Source organism: Lacerta agilis, chromosome 7 (assembly GCF_009819535.1).
Source record: "Lacerta agilis isolate rLacAgi1 chromosome 7, rLacAgi1.pri, whole genome shotgun sequence".
Classification (NCBI taxonomy): Eukaryota; Metazoa; Chordata; class Lepidosauria; order Squamata; family Lacertidae; genus Lacerta; species Lacerta agilis.
In genome coordinates, this window is record NC_046318.1 from 23,931,711 (window position 1) to 23,959,210 (window position 27,500).

Here is a 27,500-nt window from a genome sequence, read left to right on the forward strand (position 1 = left end):
TGAAGACTTTACCCCAGGATATGCAGTATACCTGAAGGAGCGTCTCCACCCTCATCATTCTGCCCAGACACTGAGGTCTAGCACCGAGGGCCTTCTGGTGGTTCCCTCGCTGCGAGAAGCCAAGATACAGGGAACCAGGCAGAGGGCCTTCTCCGTAGTGGCACCCGCCCTGTGGAATGCCCTCCCACCAGATGTCCAAGAGAAAAACAATTACCAAACTTTTAGAAGACATCTGAAGGCAGCCCTGTTTATGTTTAACAGGCCATTGTATTTTAATATTTTGTTGGAAGCCGCCCAGAGTGGCTGGGGAAACCCAGCTAGATGGGCGGGGTATAAATAAATTGTTGTTGTTGTTGTTGTTGTTGTTGTTTGTTGTTGTTGTTATTTAATACAGGTTAGTTGGCTGGAGGACTGCATTGCAAAATCTGGAGCATTTTGAAGGATGGCAGTGTTTCGGGTTCATGTACTGTATCGTTTCAGAAAGTGCAAATTAGCTAGGTTGGTCTTTTAAAAATGTGATCTGAACCAAACCGATGCCCGTCCTCCTCAACTTGTTGCCATCCCTGAAACTGACCTTAAGGAGCAGCTGGGGTATTTTCAACACAGTGCTCTTCTGCCTGGCCAGGATCTTCTCCGTTTCTTTGACACGGGCTGTGACAAAGAAATGCAGGGAGGCTTGCTCCAGCAACTGGCTCATGTACTCGCCCGACTTGATTAGCACCTCGACAGTTTGAGCTGACAAGAGGAACAAACAAACAGAGAAAACACAACTGAAGCCTGAAAGCAATATAGTTGCCAGTTATTACTTCCAGTCCTGCTGATGCCGTATTACCCATAGGCCATCAGATGCAATAAAGATGCTGCTCACAGGGAGGGTCAAAGCTTTCAAAGGCACAAGGAAGCTTCCAGTTGTAGAACTGCTGGGTTGTTTGCTGAGATCTAAACACAGCAGTGACATTGCGGGGAGCTAGAATGTAGATTTAGATCATTTTTAACCCATGAAAATAAAGCCATTTCTGCAGCTAGGAGTGTCGGTAATAGGAAGGCATTTCATTAGAGAGGCACCTTCCCCTTGTGTAAGGGTGGGTTCAAACTGACAATTTCGGTTTCTGTTTGTGATTTCCTTCCCTTTTTTTTAAAAAAAAAGGTCATCGTGAAAATCCACCAGCATTTTAGTGTAAGTTCCTTCCAATGGGCACATTTTTCTATGCAATTTTGCCTAGTCTGCACATTTTTGCAAAGCAGCTTCTACTAATGTTTGTTTGTTTGTTTGTTTGTTGTTTTTGCTGTTTGCACTATACATGCATTTATGTGCACAATTTACCCCAGTACGTGAATTTTTGCATGCGCTACTTGACCAGAGAACCGTACTGCAAAATTCTGAGAATTGCAAGTTCCAAAGGACGGCCATGTTTTTGGTTTGCGTATTATTTCATAAAGTGTAAATTAAGTAGTTTCACCCTTAAATGTGAACTTAATCAACTTTCTCCCCCATCCATACTCTTGTGAGGTTTTGAATCCCTATAATAGAGGGGTTTTTTTGTTTTTAGACATGCATATCCTAGGATGATAATAGGATAGGATTCTTTTCAGCGTTGCAGAGCTGGTCAGCAGCCACAAAGAGTAGAACTATGCTTCTGACCTCTAGCTACATTTCCAGATGTAACAAAAATCCTAACCCTTCACACTGAGGCTGCCATGTGAAAAAGATGTGCTGATTCTCCCTCTTTGTTCCACCCACATCAAAATGGAGCCCCTGCTTTCATTCTTATCACTATTCCCAGGCAACCATCTGACCTAGATTTCCAAGACCTGTCAGGAGCTGTTTGATGTGGCCCCTCTGCTGCAAAGGAATTACACAATACCCCTCTAAGTCTTAACCTTAGATGAAACTTAGAAATAGTCATGTCTAACACTCCCTGCTTCCACCCCCAAAAAGGGGGGGAGGAGATTTGCTCTGGGATGAGCGAATCTTATTTTTTCACACTTTGGAAAAGAGTGAGTGGGAGAAACATTTCAAGATAAAACCAACAAGGAGTCTCGTGAAACCTTTGTAGATTAACAAAGTTATTGTGGCACAAGATTTTGTAGGCTGCATATTATCCCAAAACAAATCTGTCAATTTTTAAAGTGGCTACTTCATTGTTTTTTTGGCACAACAGACTCGGGAGAATAGCCCTCTGGAAGTCTGAGAGGAAGACTGCAAACCTAACCATCCTAAGAAGTTGTTAAGTATAATTGATTTAATACACACAGAAAGAAAAGGTATGTGTATTAACGAAGGTTTAAAATGAAAAATGGCTAAATGTGCATTGCTAACATTGGGTTTTTTTTCCACTGTTGTTTTCTAAAGGATTCTGAGCTCCTTAATGGGTTAATGAATAACTGTTGATAGTTTTCTGTCTCTCAGAACTGTTGTGACCTTAGATCAGGTTACAGGTAGGTAGCCGTGTTGGTCTGCCATAGTCAAAACAAAATTAAAAATTTTTAAAAATCCTTCCAGTAGCACCTTAGAAATCAACTAAGTTTGTTCTTGGTATGAGCTTTCGTGTGCATGCACACTTCTTCAGATACACTGAAACAGAAATCACCAGACCCTTATATATAGTGAGAGAGTGAGGAGGGGTATTACTCATATCAGGTGACAAAGATATTGAATTGCAAAATCACCAACTTGAAAGGGTGGTGGTTGATAGTATTTCTCTGGGGACAGAAAATAAAAGGATGCAAATGAAGGGAGAATAAACAGCCTAAGGCCAATGGAGGCTGGAATGCAGGCTGTGGAAAGAAGAAGAAGAAGAAGAGTTTGGATTTGATATCCCGCTTTTCACTACCCGAAGGAGTCTCAAAGCGGCTAACATTCTCCTTTCCCTTCCTTCCCCACAACAAACACTCTGTGAGGTGAGTGGGGCTGAGAGACTTCAGAGAAGTGTGACTAGCCCAAGGTCACACAGCAGCTGCATGTGGAGGAGTGCAGACACGAACCCGGTTCCCCAGATTACGAGTCTGCCGCTCTTAACCACTACACCAAACTGGAAAGAGAGAGAGAGACCTTTGCCTATAGGTCTGTTTGAATTATTTCATATTTTCTATGATGCTGAGCCTGTGCTGTACAGCACAAGACATTGTATGTATATTTTGTGATGTATCTTTGATGCTTATGTTTTGTTTTTTTAAGAGTTCTGCCAGTAAAAGTTTGAATAATATTTTTTATGGAGCTGGACAACGATTCAATCCCCAAAGGAGTCCGTTCTTATGCTTCCAGTTGTTTCATACTGCACAATATTAATATCTGCAACAGAAGTATGCCATACTGAAGTGGCAGCAAATGCAATACAGGCCACGTAGGACTGTATATGTAGGGGAGACTCGGACTGCGACCAGAAAGTTGCTAGGACTGAGAAATCCAGGAGAAACAACAAGTGTACTCAAATGGAGTGCCATTTCAGATGTCTGTCTGAGAGGGGTCAAAGAGATTCCATTGAGAGAAGGGCAAGATTCATAGCAACTTTTAAAGGGCTGCTTTCAGTGTTAAGTTTTTTAAAACAGCCATATATTTTTAAGAATAATTGTTAGGTTTTTCTTCTGTGTTTTATATATCTCATAATAGCTAACAATCATATTGATACTGGTCAAAGAGTCACTTTTAACCCCAGGGAAACCTCAAACTCCATAAGGCCATTTCATAACGTACAGTCTGAGAGTTGCCAGAAAAAAAGATAGGCATCCCTGACAAAGACTCCCTTGTGGGGAAAGAAAGTGGATGACCCCCCCCCCCCTTCTCTCCTGAGCAGTGCCTGTGTGCCTACTGTCCTTTACAAAGCTAAATTTAACTGCACAGAACTGATAGCCCCTTTGAAGACATTTGAAGTATTCAGATTCTTAAACTTGATTTCCACCTACACAATGCCTTTAATCATGATTTGGAAGACCATGTGCCCAGTTTCTGTTTGAAAACGTGCTTTGCTCCTTTCTTTCCATAACAGCATTTATCATCTCGTGTGTGTGTGTGTGTGTGTGAGTGTGTGTGTGACCGTACCCAAATGCACGTAGATCACTGTAGGGTTCATTTGTACGTAATCAAAAAGTCTGGCCAACATGTAACAAGATGGGTTATTCAACTCTGCCTTCCATGCATAGGCTATGCATATGGGTAGGTTTTGGAGCAATCCAAGCCACTGGCTTTCAGGACCCTCTGCCTCTATGCAAAGAAACGTTTTGTGTGAACTGATACCTATTGTCAGGGACCATGCTGAGGAGGACTTGCACTGAGGAGTAATGGTGGGAGCCGCCCTTTCCCCCTGACCCTGAATCTTCCCAGGAGCAGGATGACAGTATAGATTTGGAACAGTGGTTTGCAGAGGGGCATAGTTCAGAAGGCAGAAGCTGGGAAATACTGGATGGGGGAACAGCTAGGAGAAGAAACACGGGAAGAGAGATGATTAACAGATTCACAGTTGCTGGACAGCACTCCTCCGCTCTCCCCAAGGTCAAGAAGAGCTCAGAAAGTCTCAGAACAGAAAGGTACAAGCTCAGATTACCAATTGTAGGAGTGACGCAGATTAATAGGGATGGAGGGGGGTGAGCCTTAATTGGGAGCACTGCCATTCTAGGGAGACACTTTCGTTTGTCTCTCACTGTGATTATTAAAGAAACTAACTGGTAAGACTTTCCTTTCGTTTGATCTGCTTATTTACTGCCACAGAGGAGGAAGCCAATTACCGGAAGCCTGACACCTATGCAAGGCCTTGCGGATGTGAGTACGTCCAACCCATGTGATTGCATCATGATTTTAAGGCTCAATCCCTCAACCCATTCAAAGGTGCACAACTCTGGGGACATCTCCACAATAGCCTGCAATCCCCAGTGTCTTTGCTAATAATAATAATAATAATAATAATAATAATAATAATAATAATAATGCAGCAGGTCCCCCATAGGTCACCACAGAGGCACTCCACTACATCAGAAGACAGAAGGTTAGCATTGACGTGCATCAGGTTTTTTTAATGTATTAAAAAAAACTGGGAATCGTGGCATGGAGGAGAGAACACAGAGTGGCAACCCAGCTCCCTCAGCTGCCATAATCCAGGAGAAGTGGTGGTAGCCAAACTGAGGAGGAGGAGGGCAGAAGACAGAGAGAGATGCAGGCAACATAAAACCTGGTATGAATGGACCTACAGCTTCTGCCTATGTCTGGAAGTGAAAGTGGGATGCTTGGCTCCAGTAGTGGCTGTAAGAATCCTCCTCCCCGCTGCTGCAGCCAATCACCCCAACACTGCTTCCAGAGAAAGACGTAGGCAGATCCATTCTAGCCTTTTTCTTCCTGTCTGCATCTGTCTCGGTCTCATGGCTCTGTCTCCATCTGAGCTCTACTCTTCACCTTCCGTGCAGAAAGATCTGTCTGGGTGAGAGGCTGCCTTTGTGGCAGGAAGATGAAGAAACCTTAAACTGTTTGGGTCAGCTGATTAAAGATTAAAGCTGCTTGTTAAAGTTTGTTGTTTGAGGAATAAAAATAATGCCCCATTGTGTACTAGTATGTAGGGTGCACACCCTAATGAAATGTGCTGTTCATGCCTATGGCAGGTCAGGCTGCATGACGCACACAGCTCTGTTCTTCAATGCCTTACTATTACTCCATGCCTGCCTCGCACCAGCATCTGAGGCACCCTGCCTAATGGTAGGGCTGGCCTTATACCAGATGAGGACTATTCTGTTCTAACTGGCTTATGTGTAATTCTGTCTCTACTGTTTGCTGCTGCTTCCCTTCTGTTGCTGCTAATCCCGAGCTTTTTAAAAACCCTTTAATTAAATTGAATTTTTACATGTTGTCAATATATTAAGTATTTCATTATGGAGAGCATACATATTATATTACAGTTGCTGTAAGATGCTTTGAACATTTTAAATACATAAAACATTTCCTTTGGTTTCTTGCATCATATTCTACTGCGAGCCTTTAAAAAAGGGTGGAGCTATATGTTTTAATTAACGACACACCATTAAAATGCAGAAACATATTCTTGCCTTACCTTTCATGGGTTCCAGTTTCACATCAAAACTGTGGTTCTTGAATTCAGCCTTTGGGACTCCAGTATAGAACACAATGTTGCCAGAAAGGTAAGATGTGGCAGTGTACAGATTTGGGGTGTTGTTTCGAAAAGTAATGTTAACATTGATGTCACTACCAAGTGTTGAGTCTTCCACTGAAAAGTCCATGTCAACCTCTGCAGTAGACACAACATCCTGGGTGTGAGATTTTTTAACACCATACATCAGGGCAGTCTCCAGGGCCAGTCGTTCTTCATCTGTGCCTGCAAAACAAATGGAAAATAGGTTTTTAAAAAACATGTGAACTACTGGTTGTGTTCCCACTTCATGCTCAACCATGAGCAAGAAAGAACCACAGTGAACTCATGTACTCTCCTCCCAGGGAGAAGTGTTTCTCTTTCCCTTTAACCGCAGTTTGTTGTGCCATTTGCTATGATAAACTTTGGTTAGCACTAAACTCGAGTTAATTATAAACAAGCCCAACTACAAATTATAGTTTCTGAAGTTGGCTTGTTGAAATGAAACTCAGTTCAGTTTAGCTACAGTTACAGATCCAGACGACGTGGCAAACTATGGTTAACTAAAAGTGGCAGCCAGTGTTCTCAAGCTCCTCTTATCACTCGAAGCATATTTATATGGTCTAGAAAATCTAAGGATGAAAAATGGCAGAGGCAATGGAGAAAGAAGAGGGAGAGGCATGAGGGTAACAGGAGGTAGATATGTTGAAGTACAGAGATATAAATATAATTTATTTTAGTTAGAATCAAAGAGTTGAAGTGAAGATTCACAGAAGAGCTAGGCACCATACAAGTGGGTTAGGAAGGGGTTTTAAGCAAAAAGGGGCAGCAAACTCAGCAGTTGGTGGGCCATAGGCTAAATCTGGCCCTTGCTGGAAGAAACATACCTGACATTTGTTCTGGTGCCTCATCAGCGTCTTAGCATGTCAGACTAAATATTGGGAGTTCAAGGTTCAAATCACTAGGTCTGTTTGGGCCAGTCATGGTGTCTCAGCCAGTTCAGAAAATTATAAGCCTGCTAAGATATGAACTAGCCTTGTGGGTGTGCAAGCCACGCCTCTGTTCTTTTCTTTTCTTTGCATGTGCATGGATGCAAACAAACCTGGAACTCTCCAATTAGCAATAGTTTCCTGTTTCATTGAACATGGAAACTGTAGTTAACAGCTTTGGAATATCAAGGCAGCTTCTGAAACACAGCTTTCTGGTTCAGATTAATCAGTTGAAGAATTCCTTGTTTATTTGCTCTTGTCAAAAGAGGAGCTCAAGGGCTGCATGAACACCCATAAAACTTGCTCATATCCCAGCTTATTAAGCTGTGGTGCTATTGTCCGAATGTAATCATTGAGGAAAGTTGCTTTGAATGGACAATAGGTGGTGGTGGTGGGGAGTTGCTTTGTGGATCTGTGGACTGATATAAATGAAACTTCATTCAGATAATTATTGAGTTTTGCCGTGAAGTTACCTTCTTTGAATTTGTAGAGCTCAGTAATGTCCCTCACTTTATCCCCGCCCTCTTCTTTGGTCACGATTAATTTCCCAATTTGGGTCTTGTCAACATGTTGAACCACCTTACTTCCATTTTTCATTGCTTTTGAGTATACAACATCACTGTTCACCTAAAAAATGAAGCAAAGGCAGAGCGTGAAGCCATCTGCTGGCTATCTCATGAGTCAGCTGATCATTAATTCCCAAACTATGGGCCATTAAAGAACAACAACTGTGCCGCACGAAATAGATTAATTACAAATGTATAAAGACTTCCATGAGCCCAAAGCATAAATTTACAGGGGAGGCTGCCTGGTGGGTCACTTCATGAATCACTTCTATGATCTTGCCTCCATCTTGCTTTCTCCCCTCATTTCCATTCACATTTTCACTTTCTCACGCTGCTTCACTTCATTACCCTTTTCCCACTCCAGCCATCATGCCTTCTGCTCATCCAGCTTGCCACAAGGAAACTTCCTATTCCATGTGAGTTAATTCAGTCTTTTCTCACCCTTCAAATCCTTTTCAATAACCTTTCTTTTACTAAGCTCTAGCTAACCAATTATAGCCTTTCATTTTCTGCTGCCAAGCTTCTCTTGTCCTAAATGAAGTCTTCTCCACCTCTCTGTTCTTTGTGCTGACTATCTTGATAATGACTATTAATTGCCATTGCCCGGTAAGGGCATTAAGGTCAAGATGGTTAACCTTTCCATGATCATTGGTGGCATGAGTGTTACGGAACATACTCCCCGGTGAAATCCGAGAGGTTTGATCTGTTTTGGCATTCTGCCGTCTTTTAGAGATTCACCTGCTTACACAGATATTCCCTTGATTTCTCAATGTGAGTCACCTGTGTTAACTGTGGTGTTATTTTAAGGGGGTTATTTTATTGCAGATGTTTATATTATCATCTTAGTGTTAGTGTAGTAGGCTTTTATACTTCATAAACTGCTTAGAAGCCTATTTTGGCATTAAGTGGTCTACAAATGACAAGCAAACACAATTGAAGTGGGTGGCTTAACTTGACTTTACATCTTGGAGTCCCCATCATATTTCACACTGAGACCACGTAAAGAAGAATACGGGTGCATACCTCTGCAAAAACGAAAGGTGCATCAAACTGGAAGCAGACATGGCCATGCTTAATGGCTTGAACGGAAGCCGGACCACACCGATACATGCCTGAATGTGGAGAACCAAAAGGGGAAACATGTACTGAGTCTCCTGCCGTGCCACCTGAACCCTTCCATTCCTGCTTGCAAAAGTACTTCTGATGTCAGATCTTTCCATACTTTCTGCCCTGATCAGCTGTCAGCCAGAGACCACTACAAAAGCCAAGTTACCAAAAGATTATATAATTAACTTTGCCTCTCCTAGCCAAAAAAACCAAATAAAACCCTCTTTAGATAAAATACTGTAAAACCCTCCAAGGCCTCTTGGAACAATCTCAAACTGGTCATAACCAAAATGCACAGAAGCCCAAAGCATTATTTTTTTAAATAGATGTTGCTGTTAACAATAAATACATTGCCACAGAATTTGCTGTGCCCTTTACGATCACCAGCGCAGAAGGAACTAGGGATGTTTCCCAGGATCAAGCGTATCATTTACAGCTTTCCCATATGCTCCCTAATGAAAGCTGTCAGACTGGGGCAGGTTGAAGCAGATCCCGTATGTTTTGATGGCAATCACTAGGTGCTCAGAAACTTTGGCTCTGGTCTCTGAACTGCCTGGACCAAATGTTTACAGTGCAACCAGTATTCTACTACTAAGTCATGAAAACAGATTATGGCTTTCCATTTCAGGAATGTACCTCTGAATACTGGCAACCGCGGACAAACAGTATAGGAAGGCTATAATGTTTTTGTCAAAGAATGCTGGACTTAGTGGACCTTTGGTCTATTTCAGCAGCATTTGTCTTAGGTTGCTTTTCTTAGGAACTCACTTGACAAATCTCCTATTCTGAAATGGATGAAACTGTATTACCAATTATCCCTGCTGACAGTGAAGGTAGGAGTTATTTTAGAGTCCAAATAGTCTAATTGTCTAACCGTTAGTGGCCAGCCATTCTTGTTTTGTCTAGATTCTTCAACCAAAATGCTCTTGAGATTTAAAAGATTTGATTCCAGTATAATCCAGATAGTCTAGTCCATGCATCCCCAAACTCTGCCCTCCAGATGTTTTGGGACTACAATTCCCATCATCCCTGACCACTGGTCCTGTTAGCTAGGGATGATGGGAGTTGTAGTCCCAAAACATCTGGAGGGCAGAGTTTGGGGATGCCTGGCTCTAGTCCTCTGTCTCATCTCTGAAGTTGCTCTTAATGTTTCTCTGGCTTTCTTGAATATAGATGCTACTCAGTCTGCTGCTGTCATACTAGCGATGTATACAAAGATGAAATCTCATCAAAAAGGCCATTCAGTAATTCCTCTTTTATAACTTCATAGAAAGTTATATAAGCCACATTTGCTATTGCGTTCCATGGAATTTTATTGTTAGGATGTTGGAGGGTATGCCCTTTACCCTGCCTAGCTAAGGGTCATTCCATCGCCCTTTAAGAACTCTTAACAACTTTTGTGGTAACTAGTCAACCTTTCTCTGAAAGGCAAAAAAGAGAAACTCTATCCCTTCCAAGCCTATTTTCCTTAGCACGTGAAATGGAAATGTCCCATTATATTTCTACGTTTGAATCAGATATCGGTTGGGTTTTTTTTCATTCCTTCTGTCTGATGTGAACCTACCATCATGCAGTGTGGCAAAGGGACGCGGGCGGCACTGTGGTCTAAACCACTGAGCCTCTTGGGCTTGCTGATCAGAAGGTTGGAGGTTCAAATCCCCATGATGGGGTGATCTCCCATTTCTCTGTCCCAGCTCCGGCCAACCTAGCAGTTCGAAAGCATGCCAGTGCAACTAGTTAAATAAGTACTGCTGTGGTGGGAAGGTACCGGTAAATGGCGTTCCTGTGCTCTCTGGCTTCCATCACGGTGTTCCATTGTGCCAGAAGCGGTTTAGGCATGCTGGTCACATGACCTTGGAAAGCTGTCTGTGGACAAACGCTGGCTCCCTCGGCCTGAAAGCAAGATGAGTGCCACAACCCCATAGTCGCCTTTGACTGGACTTAACCATCCAGGGGCCCCTTACACACCTGGCAGTGTGGCAAGGAAGAAATATGCCTACCATCACTGTTTTCTTGAGGGGTGCTGTCCACAGCTTGCCAGCCTCCAAAACCTACAGGGAGGTCTGGTCTGCTCATCCAAGCCTCATTCCAGCAATGGTAGTTCCTTTAGAGTGGAAAAGAATAATGTTCACATATTAAACAGTACCAAACCTAAGGGGCATCTTTATTATGGCTGTTCCGTTAATGGACATTTAATGGAAATAACTGAATCCTAGAACTGTCTGGCTAGTCCTAAATAATGCATAAACTCAGTGGCCACACTTAAAGCACCCTGCACACAGTCTCTTTCTCTGACAGGCACAGCTATTGCTCGCACACTCTGCAGCTGCTAGAGGGAGTGGCACCAGTTGGTAATCCACTACTTGAATGAGATTCTGGAGCTGACCTCCATGCAACTGCTAGTGAAAATAGGTCCTATAAATTGAGTATTGAAAGGCTTTATTTGGAGCAGTCACCAGCAGGAGCAGCTGGGGCTAGGAAATTTCAGCGCTGAGGGTGGCTGCCCTGTGTAGTGAGCTAGCTCAGAACACCTTCTTGGCAGTGACATACAGCTCGTCTCCTTTCTGGCCGCACAGATCTAGTCAGGTTCCTGGGGCCTCCTGGAGAGGAAGGGCTGCAAAGGACTTCGGCTGGGATTGTGCCCAAGGAACAGGCTCATCCCTTGGCCCTGGCCTCCTCACATTCTGGCTTCTCAGCTCGGCCTTGACAGAAACACCACAGGGTCATCATCCCATTTGCAATCTGTCCAGGGTATTTCAAACTTTCATAAAAAAAACAATAACAAAATATAGCCATGCCATTTTCATTCCATTGTTTCAATAAGGATCCAGAAGGAGTGCAAATAAGGGAGAACAGGCCTCTCAGAAGACACTTTTCAGACAAGCTTCAGGAGATTTGAGGAGGGAGGGGAATACAGCAATTTCCTTTTAAATAAAAAAAAAAATTACCCGCTCCCTCCCAGTAGATGAAAAGCTAATTACATAACCCTGGCCATTGTCTCAGATACCCAATGCAATAATATTAGCAATAATGTCTTAGGAAAATATAAGGATCGTTAAGCTCAGCCAGTTTCATTCATAATGGCTGAGGGAAAGAGGGACGAGTATTTTGCATTGGTGTGAACTGAGGCCTGCCTTAATGAGACATTTCAAAGTGGAAATGAAAGCCTGGACGAGGGGGGAAGGTCTCAGTTAGGTGAGTTAATGAAGCAAGACGGGATGTGTGTGTGTGTGTGTGTGTGTGTGTGGGAATTATTCCAGGAAAGCGATGCACACTGCCTGAATTTTTGATACTGCTGGGAATGCTGCGATGCTGGATCATTCTCGCCGGTGGTGGCTAGCAGATGGGAAGGAGGCACTCTGGAGTGGGTGAACTTGGATGTCTAACAGCGAAGGAGGGAGACAGGGAGATATGGCGCTTTCGCCGTCATGCAAGACAGCAACAGTCTCCTTTCCTAAGGCACCGTGAAGGCCCAACTGGCGCAAACTGAACGACTATCTGCTTTGTGGCTGCTCAGAGATAAATGTAAAAATGGAACGGGGCATAAACCGACAGACAGGCCACCAAGAGGTTCTACAGGGGTGGCCAACTTCCAAGAGACTGCGATCTATTCACAGAGTTAAAAACTGGCAGTGATCTACCCCCTTTTTGTTGAGCTTTTTTTTAGGAAGGAAAGCCCTGTTTTGGGGGGTTCACGTAAAAGTTGTTGAGCTTCTTTAGGGAAGAGGAAAGCAACATTGAGGTTTTTTTAGGAAGGAAAGCCCTATTTTTGGTGGTTCAGGTCATTTTAGGGGTGCAGGGCAAAGCTGTTGAGATTTTTTTAGGGGAGCCAATGTTTTTTAGCTTCTTTGGGGGGAGCCACTGATCTACTGGTGATCTACCGGTAGATCAGTAGATCACGATCTACCTGTTGGACATGCCTGGTCTAAATCATCTTTCCCGCCAACCTGGTGCTCTCCAGATGTCTGGGTTAGAACAACAACAACAACATATTTATATGCCACCCATCTGACTGGGTTGTCCCAGCCACTATGGGCAGCTTCCGGCAAATCAAAATATCAAACACAGTAAAACATCAAACATAACAAGCTTCCCGATACACATGTCTTCTATTAAGTCAGAAAGCTATTTACCGGTATTTCATTGACATCTTGCAGGAGGGCGTTCCACAGTGTGGGTGCAACTACTGAGAAGGCCCTCTACAATTCCCATCAGTCCCAGTCAGCACAGTTTTACAGTAAAAAAACATTGGGGCGGGGCCACTAGATTGGTTGCAGGAAGACTGATCTAAAGCCATACTTGCCCACAAGCAGAATCCACACAAATTTAAGTGATTTCAGCTGGCATAAAGCTACTGATGAATTCAACCCAGTGTGCTTAATAATCCTGATAAAGAGTGGGGAACCTGATGGTCTTCAGATGTTGCTGGACTACAACTCCCATCATCTCTGACCATTGGCCCTGCTGGCTGGGGCTGATGTTAGAAGGGAGGAATGCCCCTCCATCCGATGTCTGTAGATGAACAACTACACAACTTTTCGAAGATGTCTGAAGGCAGTCCTGTATCAGGAAGATTTAATGTTTGACAATTGCTGTGTTTTTATTAAGATGGGACCTGCCCAGAGTGGCTGAGGCAACGCAGTCAGATGGGCGGGTTATAAATAATAAAATCTTTTATTAATAATAATAATAATTATTAGCAACATCTGGAGGGCGGAGGTTCCCCATCCCTGGGCTAGATCTTTCCTATAGTCAGGGAGAGAGATCCAAGATGAGAACATTCCTGAAACTGGATCTGCATGAAATCTTCACTATTCATAGAACAAGCATCATTTAATATGAATTTTAATATATATAAAATATTTTTTGGGAAAATGTGTAATTCAGAAACAACAAAAACATGCTGGGTTATATCCAGTAAGAGTCCTACTCAGAGTATACCTATTGAAATTCTTGAACATGAGGAAATTAGGTCTATTCATTTCAATGTGTCTACTCTGAGTAAAACTTCATTAGATGTAACCTATGGTGCCATACATTTTACTGAAGCAGGAGATGTTTAAAATGGTTTTAAATACTCTAACTTGGGCTTTGAATGAAAAAAAGGACCACATTAATATCACATCAAAATTAGGATACAAAACAATTTAGGGTACAGCTTCCACTGAGTGGTACAAATGAAGAGAAAAGACACAGTGGAGGAATAGAAAGAACTATAGGTTAAATTAATGTATGACCCAAGAGGCCGTGCACATCATGTAGCAATAAATATACCACGGAGAGAGAAGATTAAAGGGGGAGTTCAAAAATGTAATCAAGTTCCCAAAAGGAAGCATAGAGAAAGAAGATTTAGACCACTGCGGAGCTTACCCGCAATTGTTATAGATCTGCAAAGCTCCGTTTACTTTAATTTTGAATTAGGTTTTAGAGAATCGCTGGACAATGAATGACTCCATGAAATGAAAAGTATATGAAAGCATTGGATATGTATAGGCAAGGAGCGAGATCAAAGCATTCCCTTACAGCCTAGAACAGCCTGCACCAAGCTCCGGTTCCCAGATGTTGTTGGAATTTAACTCCCATCTTTCCTGAACATGTTGGCTGGGGATGCTGGGGTGGGTGTGTTACAGCAATATATGGGGGCCCAAGGGTGAGGGAGGCTTGCTTGATGCTACATGGGACAGTTCCACTGCTGAAGCTAAGAAGGTCTGTCCCTGCAACTTGCCTACATTGGGGGGGGATTACCAGAGAAAGAACTAGGTGTAAGTTGCACCTTGGAGGAAGACTGGGTTATAGGCATAATCCTAAGTAAGTAAATAAAATAATTTTAAAAGCAGGTGCCCTGGAAAGCATGGCGCAGCAGATGTTTACTGTAAAATGTCCTTTTTGGTGGTGGCACCCGAGACTTGATTTTATTTCAACGCTAGGTGAAGGCCACTTCTAGTTTTCCAAGTTCTTTTCATCTGTTCTCATTTTCTCCTTTCCAGTTTTTTTAATGCTTCTTTCGTATATCTTGTGATTGATCTGCTCTGTTGCAATGTGGTTATAGGACAGTATATCAATACACATAAATCATAAAGAAAAGTTAATTTCTGTTACAACTAGGGTTGGGTAAGTAACTGCACTATATTTCTATGCTCACTTGTATGCACATACTTCTATCCCACCCTCTTGGGAAGTAGAATTAGTTTTGAGTTATAAGATCAATCAATAGTGTACTACATTATTTTTGATATTGACTTTATGCTCCCTGAAGGTTGTGCCCACTTTCCGCCACTCCGGTTACAGTGTAGCCAAATGGTCAGCTAGGACATCCTCCATAATGAAGATTCATACACACGCAAAAAAAAATAATACAAATGGAAAGTGTGCAAGGCCCTCGATTGGGGTTTGAAATGCAAAATGTGGAACTGTCTCAATTTTATGGAAATTATAAGCAACAATATAAGAACAGAGCCTTTGTCAAATAGTGACATGAACTATCTGAGCATTTTTGCACTGTTTCCCTAGGGATTTCCATGGGGATGGCGGTGATCCCCAAGGACGTGCTCTAAGGGGAGCTGGCTTCCGGCACCAGGCCCATTGGCAGACCAACTCTGTGTTACAAAGATGTCCGCAAGGCTGGCAGCATCAACTCCTCCATGTGCCTGGACTGCAGTACCTGGAGACAGACAGTCAAGTATTGTAACCCTAGCAGGGAGCAGAGAAGGAATGACCACTGGGAGGAGTGCAGAGAGAAGAAACACCATGGTGCACCTGCAGAAGCAAAACTGAACACCTTCATCTGCCCCAGCTGCAACAAAACCTGTCTCTCCCATATCGGTCTCTACAGCCACAGCAGACGCTGCAACCTTCCAACAGCTTGACCTCACCTCCAGAGGCGTACTCCTCCATTGTCTCTTGAAACAGGCGGATGCCAACCAACCAGAGATTGCATGCAACAATGCAATCGTGCAACAATGATATAGGGAAGCATCTTACATTTTTATACGCAGAGGGTTGGGCTCACCCTGCACAATTCTATGCATATCTACCCAGAAGTAAGTTCTACTGAGTTCAATGTGTTGTATTTTCAGGGAAGTAGTTATAGAATCACAACCTCAGTAACCTATATGTTGCTATACCAGTGATGGCGAACCCGTGGCACGCGTGCCACAGCTGGCACGCAGAGCTCTCTCTGCTGGCACGCCAGGGGCGGGGAAATGGCGCCGCCGCGCTGCTCTGCTCATGCGTCTTGCCAGCGCAGGCGCAGCAGCAGACAGCAGCAATTTCCCTCCTTGGCGCCTGCCCCAGTGGTGTTTGGCTGCTGCTGCTGCTGGGGAGGATTCGACGCGAGGCGACGACGACGAGGTAACAGCAGCGGGGGCTGGGCCAGGGGCGGCGGGCGGCGGGTGAGGGGGAAGCCCTCCTTTTGAGCGCTGCGAGCGGGGGGGGGAGTGGAGACGGCGCTGCTCACTGTGCGGCTGCCTGTCAGGCTTCGCTCTTCCCTCTCGCGCCTCCCTGCCTCCCTCCCTCCATCCGCACCCGGCCGTCTCTCTCTCTCTCTCTCTGTTGCCCCTCCCTCGGGCACCTTCGCCCCTTCTCGCCCTTTTTCTCTCCCCTCGCTCCTCATATTCCCTTCCTTTTGCGCTGCTGGTCTCATTCAGCCTCCTCCTGATTCTCGTTCGCTTTCTGTCCCTTTCCCTTCCTCCTTTCCTGCTCTTCTTTGCGTCCTTTCCATTTCTTCCACCCCAGCCCCAGATATATTTCCTTCAGCCTTCTCCACTCCACTTTTCTTTTCTTTTCTCCCCTCCGCATTGCATATTCTCCTGATGGGATGTGGGTTTGCATTGTAAAAACATCTCTTCTTGCTGGGGGCAAAAGGGATATTTATGAAGGACACAGCAGGCATGGAGAGGCAATTTAACCATTTCCTCCCATGCTGCAGCCCTAAGGACTGTTGCTCTTCTGAGGTCAATTCCTAATTTGCTTTGGAGAGAGCCTCCCGTGTTAACATTTGCATTTCCTACCAATGCAAATAGCAATTTCAAAGGGGTGGTTTTCATAAGGACCACAATAGGTGTGGAAAGGGTTGAACTCTCCATCTGCTGTGGCCCTGATTATTATCAACTGCCCCAATTGATGCTATTTGCATTTAAAACAATAACAGCAAGCCAGCACACTGGATGCAAAGACACATTTAACATCACATCTTGCTTGCCCCTAGAAATGCTTGTAAGGAAAAAGAAAAAGAAAACCTTTTGGAGCAGCACTATAATCTCTATCTGTTACTGCTATTCAGAGACTGTGCATAAGATGAGTTATTTCCACTATGCTAACACATATATCTGCCTGACCAGCAGCTTAATTTTAGCACATATTCTGTTAAAGTGATCCATTTATTTATTCGATATAAAAATTCTGTCAATGTTCTACTTCTGCCTGTGTCTCCATCACGAAGATCCACAAATACCATTTGGACACAATTTCAGATGCAGTGTTCAGAACTGGGCTCTATCAGTACTTGACATCCTGATCATATGCATATTGTTTCAGTCTGAATCAAAGTTGAAATAGTAACAAACTATCTAAATATCACCTCCTGGCAAATAGAAGGGGAAGAAATGGAGGCAATGAGAGATTTTACTTTCTTGGGCTCCATGATCACTGCAGATGGTGACAGCAGTCACGAAATTAAAAGACGCCTGCTTCTTGGGAGAAAAGCAATGACAAACCTAGATAGCATCTTAAAAAGCAGAGACATCACCTTGCTGACAAAGGTCCGTATACTTAAAGCTATGGTTTTCCCAGTAGTGATGTATGGAAGGGGGAGCTGGACCATAAAGAAGGCTGATCGCCAAAGAATTGATGCTTTTGAATTATGGTGCTGGAGGAGACTTGAGAGTCCCATGGACTGCAAGAACATCAAACCTATCCATTCTTAAAGAAATCAGCCCTGAGTGCTCACTAGAAGGACAGATCCTGATGTTGAGGCTCCAGTACTTTGGCCACCTCATGAGAAGAGAAGACTCCCTGGAAAAGACCCTGATGTTGGGAAAGATGGAGGGCACAAGGAGAAGGGGACGACAGAGGATGAGATGGTTGGACAGTGTTCTCGAAGCGACTGGCATGAGTTTGGCCAAACTGCGAGAGGCAGTGAAGGATAGGCGTGCCTGGCGTGCTCTGGTCCATGGGGTCACGAAGAGTCGGACATGACTGAACGACTGAACACCAACAACAAGGCTTGTTCCATACAATGTCAGTCTGGCATATAATCATTATTACAAGTTGAGTATCCCTTTGTCTAAAATACATGCACATGTAGAGTTTATGGTTTTTTTCAATAAAAAACTGTAACATTGAAAACTTTGTTATTGTGTTTTACGTTTACTTTTAAGACTGCAAATGTTTGGACAACTGTAGGAGTTTTTTCTAACTAAAAACCTTGATATTCAGGTTTAATTGCAGTGTTGGCACTTTGAAATAAAAAAGTTTTTTTTCCGCTGCAGTTTGGGCACTCGGGCTCAAAAAGGTTCGCCATCACTGTGCTATACTATGGCCTTTAACAGTGCTTTTTTTTTCTTTAAAAAATATTTAGGGTACTTTCATTTTCCTACTCATATTGAAATACTGCCCATCAATGAGGCCAAACTTAGATTCACAAAATCTTTAGGAGTATGCGTACCCCTACATCAGCCCCCACAAAAAAGCACTGGTCTTTAATGTTGCATCCTCCCTGTGTTCCTATAGAATAGTAGCATTCAATTCAGGAGAGAAGGGAAGTCTTGGTTATTCTCATTACATTTTTAACATTTCAGAGTCAACACAACCTCCATTGCTTACCATATACCTTACCAGATCGAGTCTTTTGTGAGTCTGGAATCCACCTTTCCATCTTCATCAACAAAGACATCCAGCTGCAAATTGGCATCGTTATCGTGGGCTGAGGAATAGTTGGTGACAACCCTGGCAGGAATTCCTATGCACCTCAAAACTATTAGAAGAGGAGATTTATTTTTTTAAGAAAAATGTTCAAGTCAATGCGGTGGCTTTTGCACGAGACTAAACAGATATAACTATGAGGGTTACTGAGAGCATTGTAGGAAGGACAACTTATCAACTAAGTTTTTTGTTTCTGTTTTTTAGGGTGATCATAAAAGAACTAAGAAACATACCTGGCAAATTAATTGTCAGAATAGTGAATGCTGACAAACTAGAACTGGCCACTGACCTGCATTCATAACCCTCCCATGACCACCCCCCATGGGCTACTTTGACAGGTGGACATCACGACCCAACTGTCAGTCACCTGGCACCCCCAGAGTCACCTGGTGACTCTACTCCAATGGGAAGAATCCTCCAAAAGGAAGACTCTAATTGCACCCCCCCCCCCATTTCTTCCTTTCTTCCTTCAGGAGGAAGACTTGAGGGTGTGCTTAGAGTGTGATCCTGATTCCTTCCTTTGCAGCCAAAAGTTGCCACCTTTTCAATTTCACACTTTTTTTCATTTCCTGTGCGAAAAAATGGATACAGCCAATGTAATGGACTTTACCTGTAGCCTTCCAAAAGGCTAAGGAAGTACAGAAACAGAGTTTTTATTTGTACGTAATGACATTAATTGTATTTCTGCACAGAATTTGTACATTATCTCTACAGGTGCATGGATTTTAAATATATAAATATATGGCACTCATTTCATTGATATGTATATTGATATTGGTAGTTCAATCTTGCTGAGACTTAGATCTGTTTGTTTTTTTTGCATTTTTATTAACACACAGGTCTCTTATTGCTTGTTACACACATTTGTATGGTACATGATTATAGGTTGAATTTTTCATTATACGTTCATCTTGATATCAGTTTATTATTCAACTAAAGAGCCACTGCCAGTTGAAAATACTGAGCTAGGTGGACCAGTATAATGCAGCTTCTTGCATAGAAGAAGCCACACCGGGGCCCCCTAAGGACCTAATAAGACCCGAGGTCTCGTTTTTTACTCTCCTGCAGTATGTACCAGTAGTTCATATTCTGTAGCCCTAAGGTGGCTACAGTGTTTCATGCAGAAGAGTAATGTTTCTTGCACATTCATTTTAATGGTTCGATGACAAATTGCCTGGATTCCTCCAATGCCATATGCACCTATTGATTAAGCTTAATTTGAATGCCCTCCCAGACTTCTAGTGTGCAAGCCATCAAGGCTCATTGGAAATAATTCAGCTGACAATTTCAAGATTAATGGCTCTGCTCCTTCTTTTTCAGAATGTTTTAGCATTTTTAACAGATGACTGTCCCAAAATATTCAATATGGTAACCTTGGGAAGCTGAATCGTTGCACCCATACAGCATTAGAAACCCTAAATAGCTGAAAATTAAATTGCTGTGCATATTAAACACGGAGCGTGCGTTTCAAAAGACGAATGTGATTGCCATAGGATGCGGTTTTATTGGTGGAAACTTTTCCTGGAGTTCTGTTAAAATGGAATTGTAATTAATTATTGTGATTTTTATTTTATTTTATATGTGATTGTAAATGCTGTTGGTTTTTTTTTTTTAATGCAAACCATTTAGAGCTTTGGGAAATCAAATACCTGAAATAAATGCAGCTAACATTCATGGGCTACTCGGAGATTTTTTGATGGGCTTTATGTGTGATCATTCACGATTATTGATTCTCACAAACAGTGGTGGCTGCTGGTGCCCATTGAAACCAGCAGGGTGGAAAGCAGGAGGCCAACAGTAGGGGGAGCCAGAGTCACAGAGGCAACAAAGTCTTTGTTTACCCAGCTGCTCCCACTGAGTTCTACATAGGCTAAGGAGGAAGAAGCTTGCAGATATTGCTACCTCCTGGACTGTTCATAAGTAAGAAGGCAGGCAGGCAGGAATGGGGCTGGTTGAGGGAAGATTGAGGCTAGTCGGGCAGTGCCCCATTTGTCCTAATGGATCAGAATCTACTGCCTTAATACAGTTCTTCTTGTGGATATATATCAAAGTATTTTACTTATCCTTTCTTGACTTTCTAAGCCCATGTAGCAAGGGAGCCTGGGAGCAGCAAGTAGAGCATGCTTTCTGTAAATTGTGTTAGAGATGTACCGAGTTCAGAGCATTCAAATGTTAATTTCCTTGCAGACATGTGGTGTTATTTCAGAACATGGCTCAAGGTTTATTTTAATACGTCCTTACAGCATTTGTGTAAATCCACTCACGCCACATTCTGAATAAAGTTTCATAAAGGCGTCTCCCATGGAATGAAAGTGGATGTGGATAAGTTGGACGTTTCTTAATGCGTGACTGTTCTTTATATCTGGCAATACCTACTTATATTGGCATGACTACGAAGGGAAAGATAGGTTTTGCTCTGGAGTTCTGCCAGCTGTGACAGAAACAGGATGTTTGCTACAGTTTGCGTCTCTTCCACAGATGGCAATATATGTTTAAACAAAGAAGTGCATTCCAACATCTTCCATTTTCAAAAAAACAAAACGCAACACAACAGGCTAATGTCTTTTGGCTATTTATCACTTGGCCAAGTCGCTTTGCAACAATGGTTCCAAAAGTGCCCAGCTTCTGCTGTCTGCATTTCAGCAACATAAGGTTTCCTTTCATTTGAGAGAATTCAGTGGGTGGGAATATTGGTTTATTTGCTTTCAGCATGTATATCCCACCGTTCACCACAATGTTGCAGGTCATCACTCCTTGTAAGGCAGGGTCACCTCAAAAACAACATTGAAGAGTTGGAAAAGGTTTGGAAAAGGGCAACCAAAATGTTCAAGGGGATGGCCTCGGCCCAGTATACCTGAAGGAGTGTCTCCACACCAATTGTTCAGCCCGGATACTAAGGTCCAGCTCTGAGGGCCTTCTGGTGGTTCCTCCCTGTGAGAAGTGAGGTTACAGGGAACCAGGCAGAGGGCCTTCTCGGTAATGGCACACATCCTGTGAAACGGCCTCCCATCAGATGTCAAGGAAACAAACAACTATCTGACTTTTAGAAGTCATCTGAAGGTAGCCCTGTTTAGGGAAGTTTTAAATGTTTTTATCGTGTTTTTAATATTCTGTTGGGAGCCGCCCAGAGAGGCTGGAGAAACCTAGCCAGATGAGTGTGGTATAAATAAATTATTATTATTATTATTATTATTATTATTATTAGACTCCCCTATGACTGCAGCATTTGCAATTTTTAGTTTACAGAAAAGGCACGTAAGAGGTGCTATGATAGACGTTTATAAAATTACGTACGTCATGGAGAAATTTGTGTGTATGTGTAAACAAGCCATAAATTATAAAGACACCACAGTGTCCACTGTTCCCCATTCCAAGGAAATCAAGCCCTTGGTAAGTGCCTGGAGCCTTTGGAGATTGGTGTGGCGTGCAACAAGATTATTGTTATTCGGTGCAAGCATCAATGCAATCTCAGAAGGGTACTGGGAGGGCTTTGGTTCATTCCAACATGAAAAAGAAACCATGTCCATGCCACAAAATATTCATTGCATGTTTTATCTCATACTTACAAGTGTTGAAGACTCCGGCAAAGACCCAGCACTGACCATACCGCACCGGTTCTTTGGAACTATGATATTCCAACAGAATGTCTACACTTCCAGTCCAAGAGGAGGGTGGCACTCCATATTCATAAATGCTGTTCCAGGAGCCATACACCACGCCGTCATCATCTTTAGAATTGATCTGAAGGGAGAACAAGCTAGTGAACCGAGAGCGCCGCCAGACGGGTGCTTTATTGAGAGTGCATTCTGCAACATGTTCCTGACACAGTAAAAGGGCATCGGTGGTGCATTTATTCCGCTCTATTAGTTGTTCTGCAATGCTTCCCTAGCCCTACCACAATATTGCTGTCTGGAAGAGCTACAGTGCAACAAAAGCAGAATAAAACAAACAAACCAGCACATTTGTGGTATGACAAGTTTTGGGATTTGAGGAGGTAGTTACGGGATATGTACTGCTTGGAAACGAAGCAGTGGACAACACTACTGCAGGCACAAACAATATTGAAAACAGGATCATGTCTGACTGCCCTGATAGTATCATGAGGACAATCATCCACAAAAGGGATATCTGGAGGGGCCCTAAATTCACACAGAAAAACCATAGTTAAGGATTTGAACCTGAATCACGATATACAAAGAAGAACCCTTGTTTGTGCATTACGACCACTCTTGCGTAGTTATGTTTGACTGCAATTCCCCACAAAAATAAGTTGTGGAGATGGGGAGTCAAGGCTATGTGTTGTGGGGGTGGGAGGAGGGTGCCCCTTAAGAATGCATTCTTACAGGCAGGATAATGCATTGTTCATAAAACAGCCTTTACGCAAAGGTGTCATGGACTTTGAAGGCGCTTGAACTCAGGACGAGAGGGAGAAACGTTCTAAGAGGAAGGCACATTTGGCAAACCCTCACCATGATCAACTCCCGCCCGGAAACCTATGTCCCCACTGTGGAAGGACGTGTGGATCCAGAATTGGCCTCCACACTCACTTACGGACTCACTGTTAAGACTGTGTCCATGGAAGACAATCTTACTCAACTACAAGTGATCGCCAAAGAAGAGGAAGATACATAATGTGATTCTATCCTCAGATCACCTCCACTGCTCATTGGGTGAATGCCAGATTGCCACCACAAATTGAGCTGCATTTGTTACTACAGGCTTGTGGGCCTACATCAGGCTATATTTACACACGTACAAGTTGTTCTAAGACCTGTATGAATGAGGAAAGCTACAAAAGGACTTTCTTCTGGTCACTAATGGCAGATTTGAAGGAATGGTCTGATTTGAGAGAGCTGATGTGGGGAAGCTGGGGTCTGGGGATGTAGTCGCGACCATTCTTTGGGAAGGTACATGCTCCTGAAAAATTGGAGAGTATGAGGTTAGTGTGCCTTCAAAGTGCGAGCTTTCAAACACACCCCAAACCCCTCAGCAACACCAAAATGGTTGTGTGATTCAGCTCCAAACTTATCAGCATTTAGTGGGAAACGAAACGTGTCCCAGAAAGCATTTGACCTGTTTTGCAAGAAAAAGAATAGAAAACTTCTGTTGTTTGCTCCAGTTTGACCCCCTTGCAATTCCAATGGTTTTGATATAATTTATCCTGAGTAAGCGGTCTCTGTGTGTGTGGAAATAGGCTGTCTACTGTGTGCCCATCATGAGAACAAGAAAGATTTTGCTTGTCTAACTTTGCTCGGGGTAAGGCTGTATGGAGTGAGAGTTTTGCTGACTAATGACTAAATGGATAGCTATTAGTGAGCAATACATTTCCTTCCAGCAATTTGAACCAAATCAGTGGAGGCAATGCAGAAAAGCTCCTTTTGCTCTGCACCTTGTAATTATGTTAATACCGAGTTGCTACATTCTTGCCAAATAAATCACGACTCTCATTGAAAAGCTTTTGGCTGGATTAAGTACTGGTTTCTAATTAGAAAATCGACTTCCTGTGAACCCTGAGATAAGCATTCAGCAGCAGACCTAAAGGGGTTTCAGGGTGAGACTCCGAGTGGCCGCCGCCAGGCAGGCAGGATGGCAGTTTCATTCCGCCTTCCAAACCAGTGGAAAACCAGCACACTGTGCCTGCCGAAAGGCAGATTTGGCAGACAAATTTATGGCCCTGCAGATGTAGCTGGACTGCAACTCCTATCATCCCTCACTGTTAGCCATCCTAGGTGGGGCTGGTGGGAGTTGGGGTTCATCAACAAGTGAGCCAGAGGACTAGACTTGGACTAGAAAGGAGCTACAGAAACTACAACAAAAACAATTGTATCCTGCCCATCTGACAGGGTTGCCCCTACGACTCTGGGTGGCTTCGTACAAACATAAAAGCACAATAAGCAAATGGATCGCTCCATTGGTTAGAGCCTGGTGCTGATAACACCAAGGTTGCAGGTTCGACCCCCTTAAGGAGCAGCTGCATATTCCTGCATTGCAATGGGATGGACCACGTGATCCTCAGGGTCCCTTCCAACTCTATGATTCTATGAACAAAACATCAAACATTAAAAACTTCCCTATACAGGGCTGACTTCAGGTGTCTTCTAAAAGTTGTATAGTTATTTATGTCCTTGACATGTGGTGGGAGGGCGTTCCTCTGCCTGGTTCCCTGTAACTTGCGGAAAACCCCCCACAAACCACCACTCACACCTGTAATAATAATGAAGAGCCTTCCAAATTGTCTTCCCCACAACAGCGAGACACATTGTATTTCTACTTAAATTACAGAGATTCCCCCCAAAAAATCTGCATATATACATACAAATTATCATATGCAAATTGTATGCAAATCTTTCTTCTTTCACCCTTTCTTTTGGTGATGCACAAGTGGCCTACATATAGGCAATAGTCAGCCCAAGGACCTATCAGTCTATAACCACAGTTACTCGGAAGTAAACACCATTGAATGGAATGAGACATACTTCTGAGTAGACATGATTAGGGTTGTAGCCTCTGTCACTAGACTTTTTGGGGAACCTAACCTGCTTTTATTTTCTTTTTTGAGACCCTATTATTTTAGACAGAACTGGATCTGCCATGAGCCAGAGTGACGCAGCTTGCCTCAGGGTGTAGATTTGAGAGGTGCTAATAAAAGGCATTACAGTATCAATTACCTAATTTATCTAAAATGAGCTAGGAGACAGTCCAAAGCTGTGGGTGGGCAAAATTTGGTTTTTTATTATATACTTTTTTATTATCAGCGGGGATGCTGTTTGAATTGTCTGCCTCAAGCTCAAAAGCATTTCGGGCTATTTCTGATTTTTACTCCCTCCCCACTCCCTTCCCCTCTTCTTCTTTCTTTCTTTCTTTTTTAAAAGTCTAATTATCACTGTAGTCCTAATTTTAAAGAAAAGTCGATAAATTTCCTCTAGGGCAAAACACTGAGACATTAATGAAAGGGGAAAATCACTGTGTAGCATTCCAAAACTGCACTGCTGTCATGATCCTGGTGACTTGAATTTATGGAATGCACTTCTCTCTAGCCTGTATCAAAATGTGCAGCCTAGTCAGAGGTGGTCTGAGATTGCGGGGGGGGGGGGGACGGGGGGACGGGACAATGTCGTGCCTTTGGCATAGTGTGTGACGTCATGCACACAAAGTCCCAATGTGACGTCAGGACATCGGGAGGAGCCAGGGGGCAGAGCTGAATGTGGTGGCACCATAGTTTCAATGGCCAGTGGCTCCTCCTCCTGTTGCCACCACCACGGGCTGGGGGCTGCTTCCCCCTCTTCTGCATGGCAGGAGGAGGAGGAGGAGAAGGAGCCTGTCACTGAAGCCGCACCACATTCAGCTCCATGCTTGGCCCTGATTCTTTTGGATCCATTGGGCCCCCGGGAGTTGGCACCCCTGACTCCTAGATTGACTCTGGAGAAGACACCAAGGAGAAATTGTTCTGTATGCTCCAAAGCTAAGTACTGAGGAACACTGAAAACACAAAGGGCTTCAGTTTCAAGAGAATGGTGTGCAACTTCTGCTACATGGACTATGATATCGGACCACTCCCAAGCATTTGGCCAGGCACATGCATAGAAAATAGTAAATCTACCTGAAATGCATGGAGATCCGCACTGATTATTATTATTATAATGGTTCGCAAGCCACCTATATTTGCCACTACACTACTGAGTACAACCACCCAAAATGAAATACTCTCATGTGTGACATGAGACACTCTCATGTGTCAGTTACAGGTGGGTAGCCGTGTTGGTCTGCCATAGTCAAAACAAAATAAAAATTTCTTTCCAGTAGCACCTTAGAGACCAACTAAGTTTGTTCTTGGTATGAGCTTAGTTGGTCTCTAAGGTGCTACTGGAAAGAAATTTTTATTTTCTCATGTGTCAGTTCGCTGTCTTTCAGCAGGGCCGGATTTAGGTTTCAGTAGGCACTAAACTACTGAAGGTAATGGGGCCCTTTATATGCCCAGCTGTCCTTTGTCAACAACAAATTGTCGCTGGGTTTTTTTTGTATTGAATAAATATATGCTATATGGTAATTTATGGACCTAAAGCCATTTGCACATAACAAATAGGAGCCTACACAACACAAAACACTGTTGCTGTATGTAGGTTTTACTTTATTTGTTTTCTATCTTATATTTTGGAAATGTACAACCAATTTTTCCCCTTTAAATTTTGGGGGGGTCCCCAGGAGAGTGGGGCCCTAAGCTATAGCTTGTTTAGCTTATACGTAAATCCGGCACTGCCTTTCAGTGGTACTCCACAATCTGTTGCTCTAGCCCAGCTGTAGAGCCAGCCCTGGGGCTTTAAACTGAAGTGTGTGTGTGTGTGTGTGTGTGTGTGTGTGTGTGTGAGAGAGAGAGAGAGAGAGAGAGAGAGAGAGAGAGATGGGGACATATTGACCTAAGCCAAGTAACAAGCAAGTGGTTCATTAAACTCCACACATTGCATCCACTATATGTTCATTACGTACCACTGCAGAGCCAACACGACTGATTTTGACTGGATTCCCTCGGCCTGAGAGATCCAACTGTGCTCTGTCCATCAGGTATAGGCATGCATCCAAAACACCTTCTTCAAACTAAATAAAAAGGAGGAAAAAGAAAGAAACAGAGAATGGATTCAGTGCTCATTCTAGAAAACAATAGGGAAACAAATGCTCTTTGCTTTGAATAATAACAACAATAATAATTTATCATTTATACCCCGCCCATCTGGCTGGGTTTCCCCAGCCACTCTGGGCAGCTTCCAACAGAACATAAAAATGCAATCTATTAAACATTAAAAGCTTCCCTAAACAGGGCTGCCTTCAGATGTCTTCTAAAGGTCTGGTAGTTG

The 27,500-nt window shown here is 43.3% G+C and overlaps 1 protein-coding gene across 1 annotated transcript in view; it reads right to left on the reverse strand.

Moving 5' to 3' along the window:
- F13A1 (coagulation factor XIII A chain) overlaps nucleotides 1-27,500 on the reverse strand; it is an 80,336-nt gene that overhangs the window by 6,206 nt on the left and 46,630 nt on the right. The window contains exons 6-13 of the mRNA XM_033154513.1: nucleotides 27,136-27,243; nucleotides 22,218-22,392; nucleotides 18,565-18,703; nucleotides 10,731-10,834; nucleotides 8,647-8,735; nucleotides 7,531-7,684; nucleotides 6,033-6,314; nucleotides 575-735 (exon numbers count right to left, since the gene is read on the reverse strand). Of these exons, the coding sequence (XP_033010404.1) occupies nucleotides 575-735; nucleotides 6,033-6,314; nucleotides 7,531-7,684; nucleotides 8,647-8,735; nucleotides 10,731-10,834; nucleotides 18,565-18,703; nucleotides 22,218-22,392; nucleotides 27,136-27,243 (1,212 nt within the window). The remainder of the gene's footprint in view (nucleotides 1-574; nucleotides 736-6,032; nucleotides 6,315-7,530; nucleotides 7,685-8,646; nucleotides 8,736-10,730; nucleotides 10,835-18,564; nucleotides 18,704-22,217; nucleotides 22,393-27,135; nucleotides 27,244-27,500) is intronic.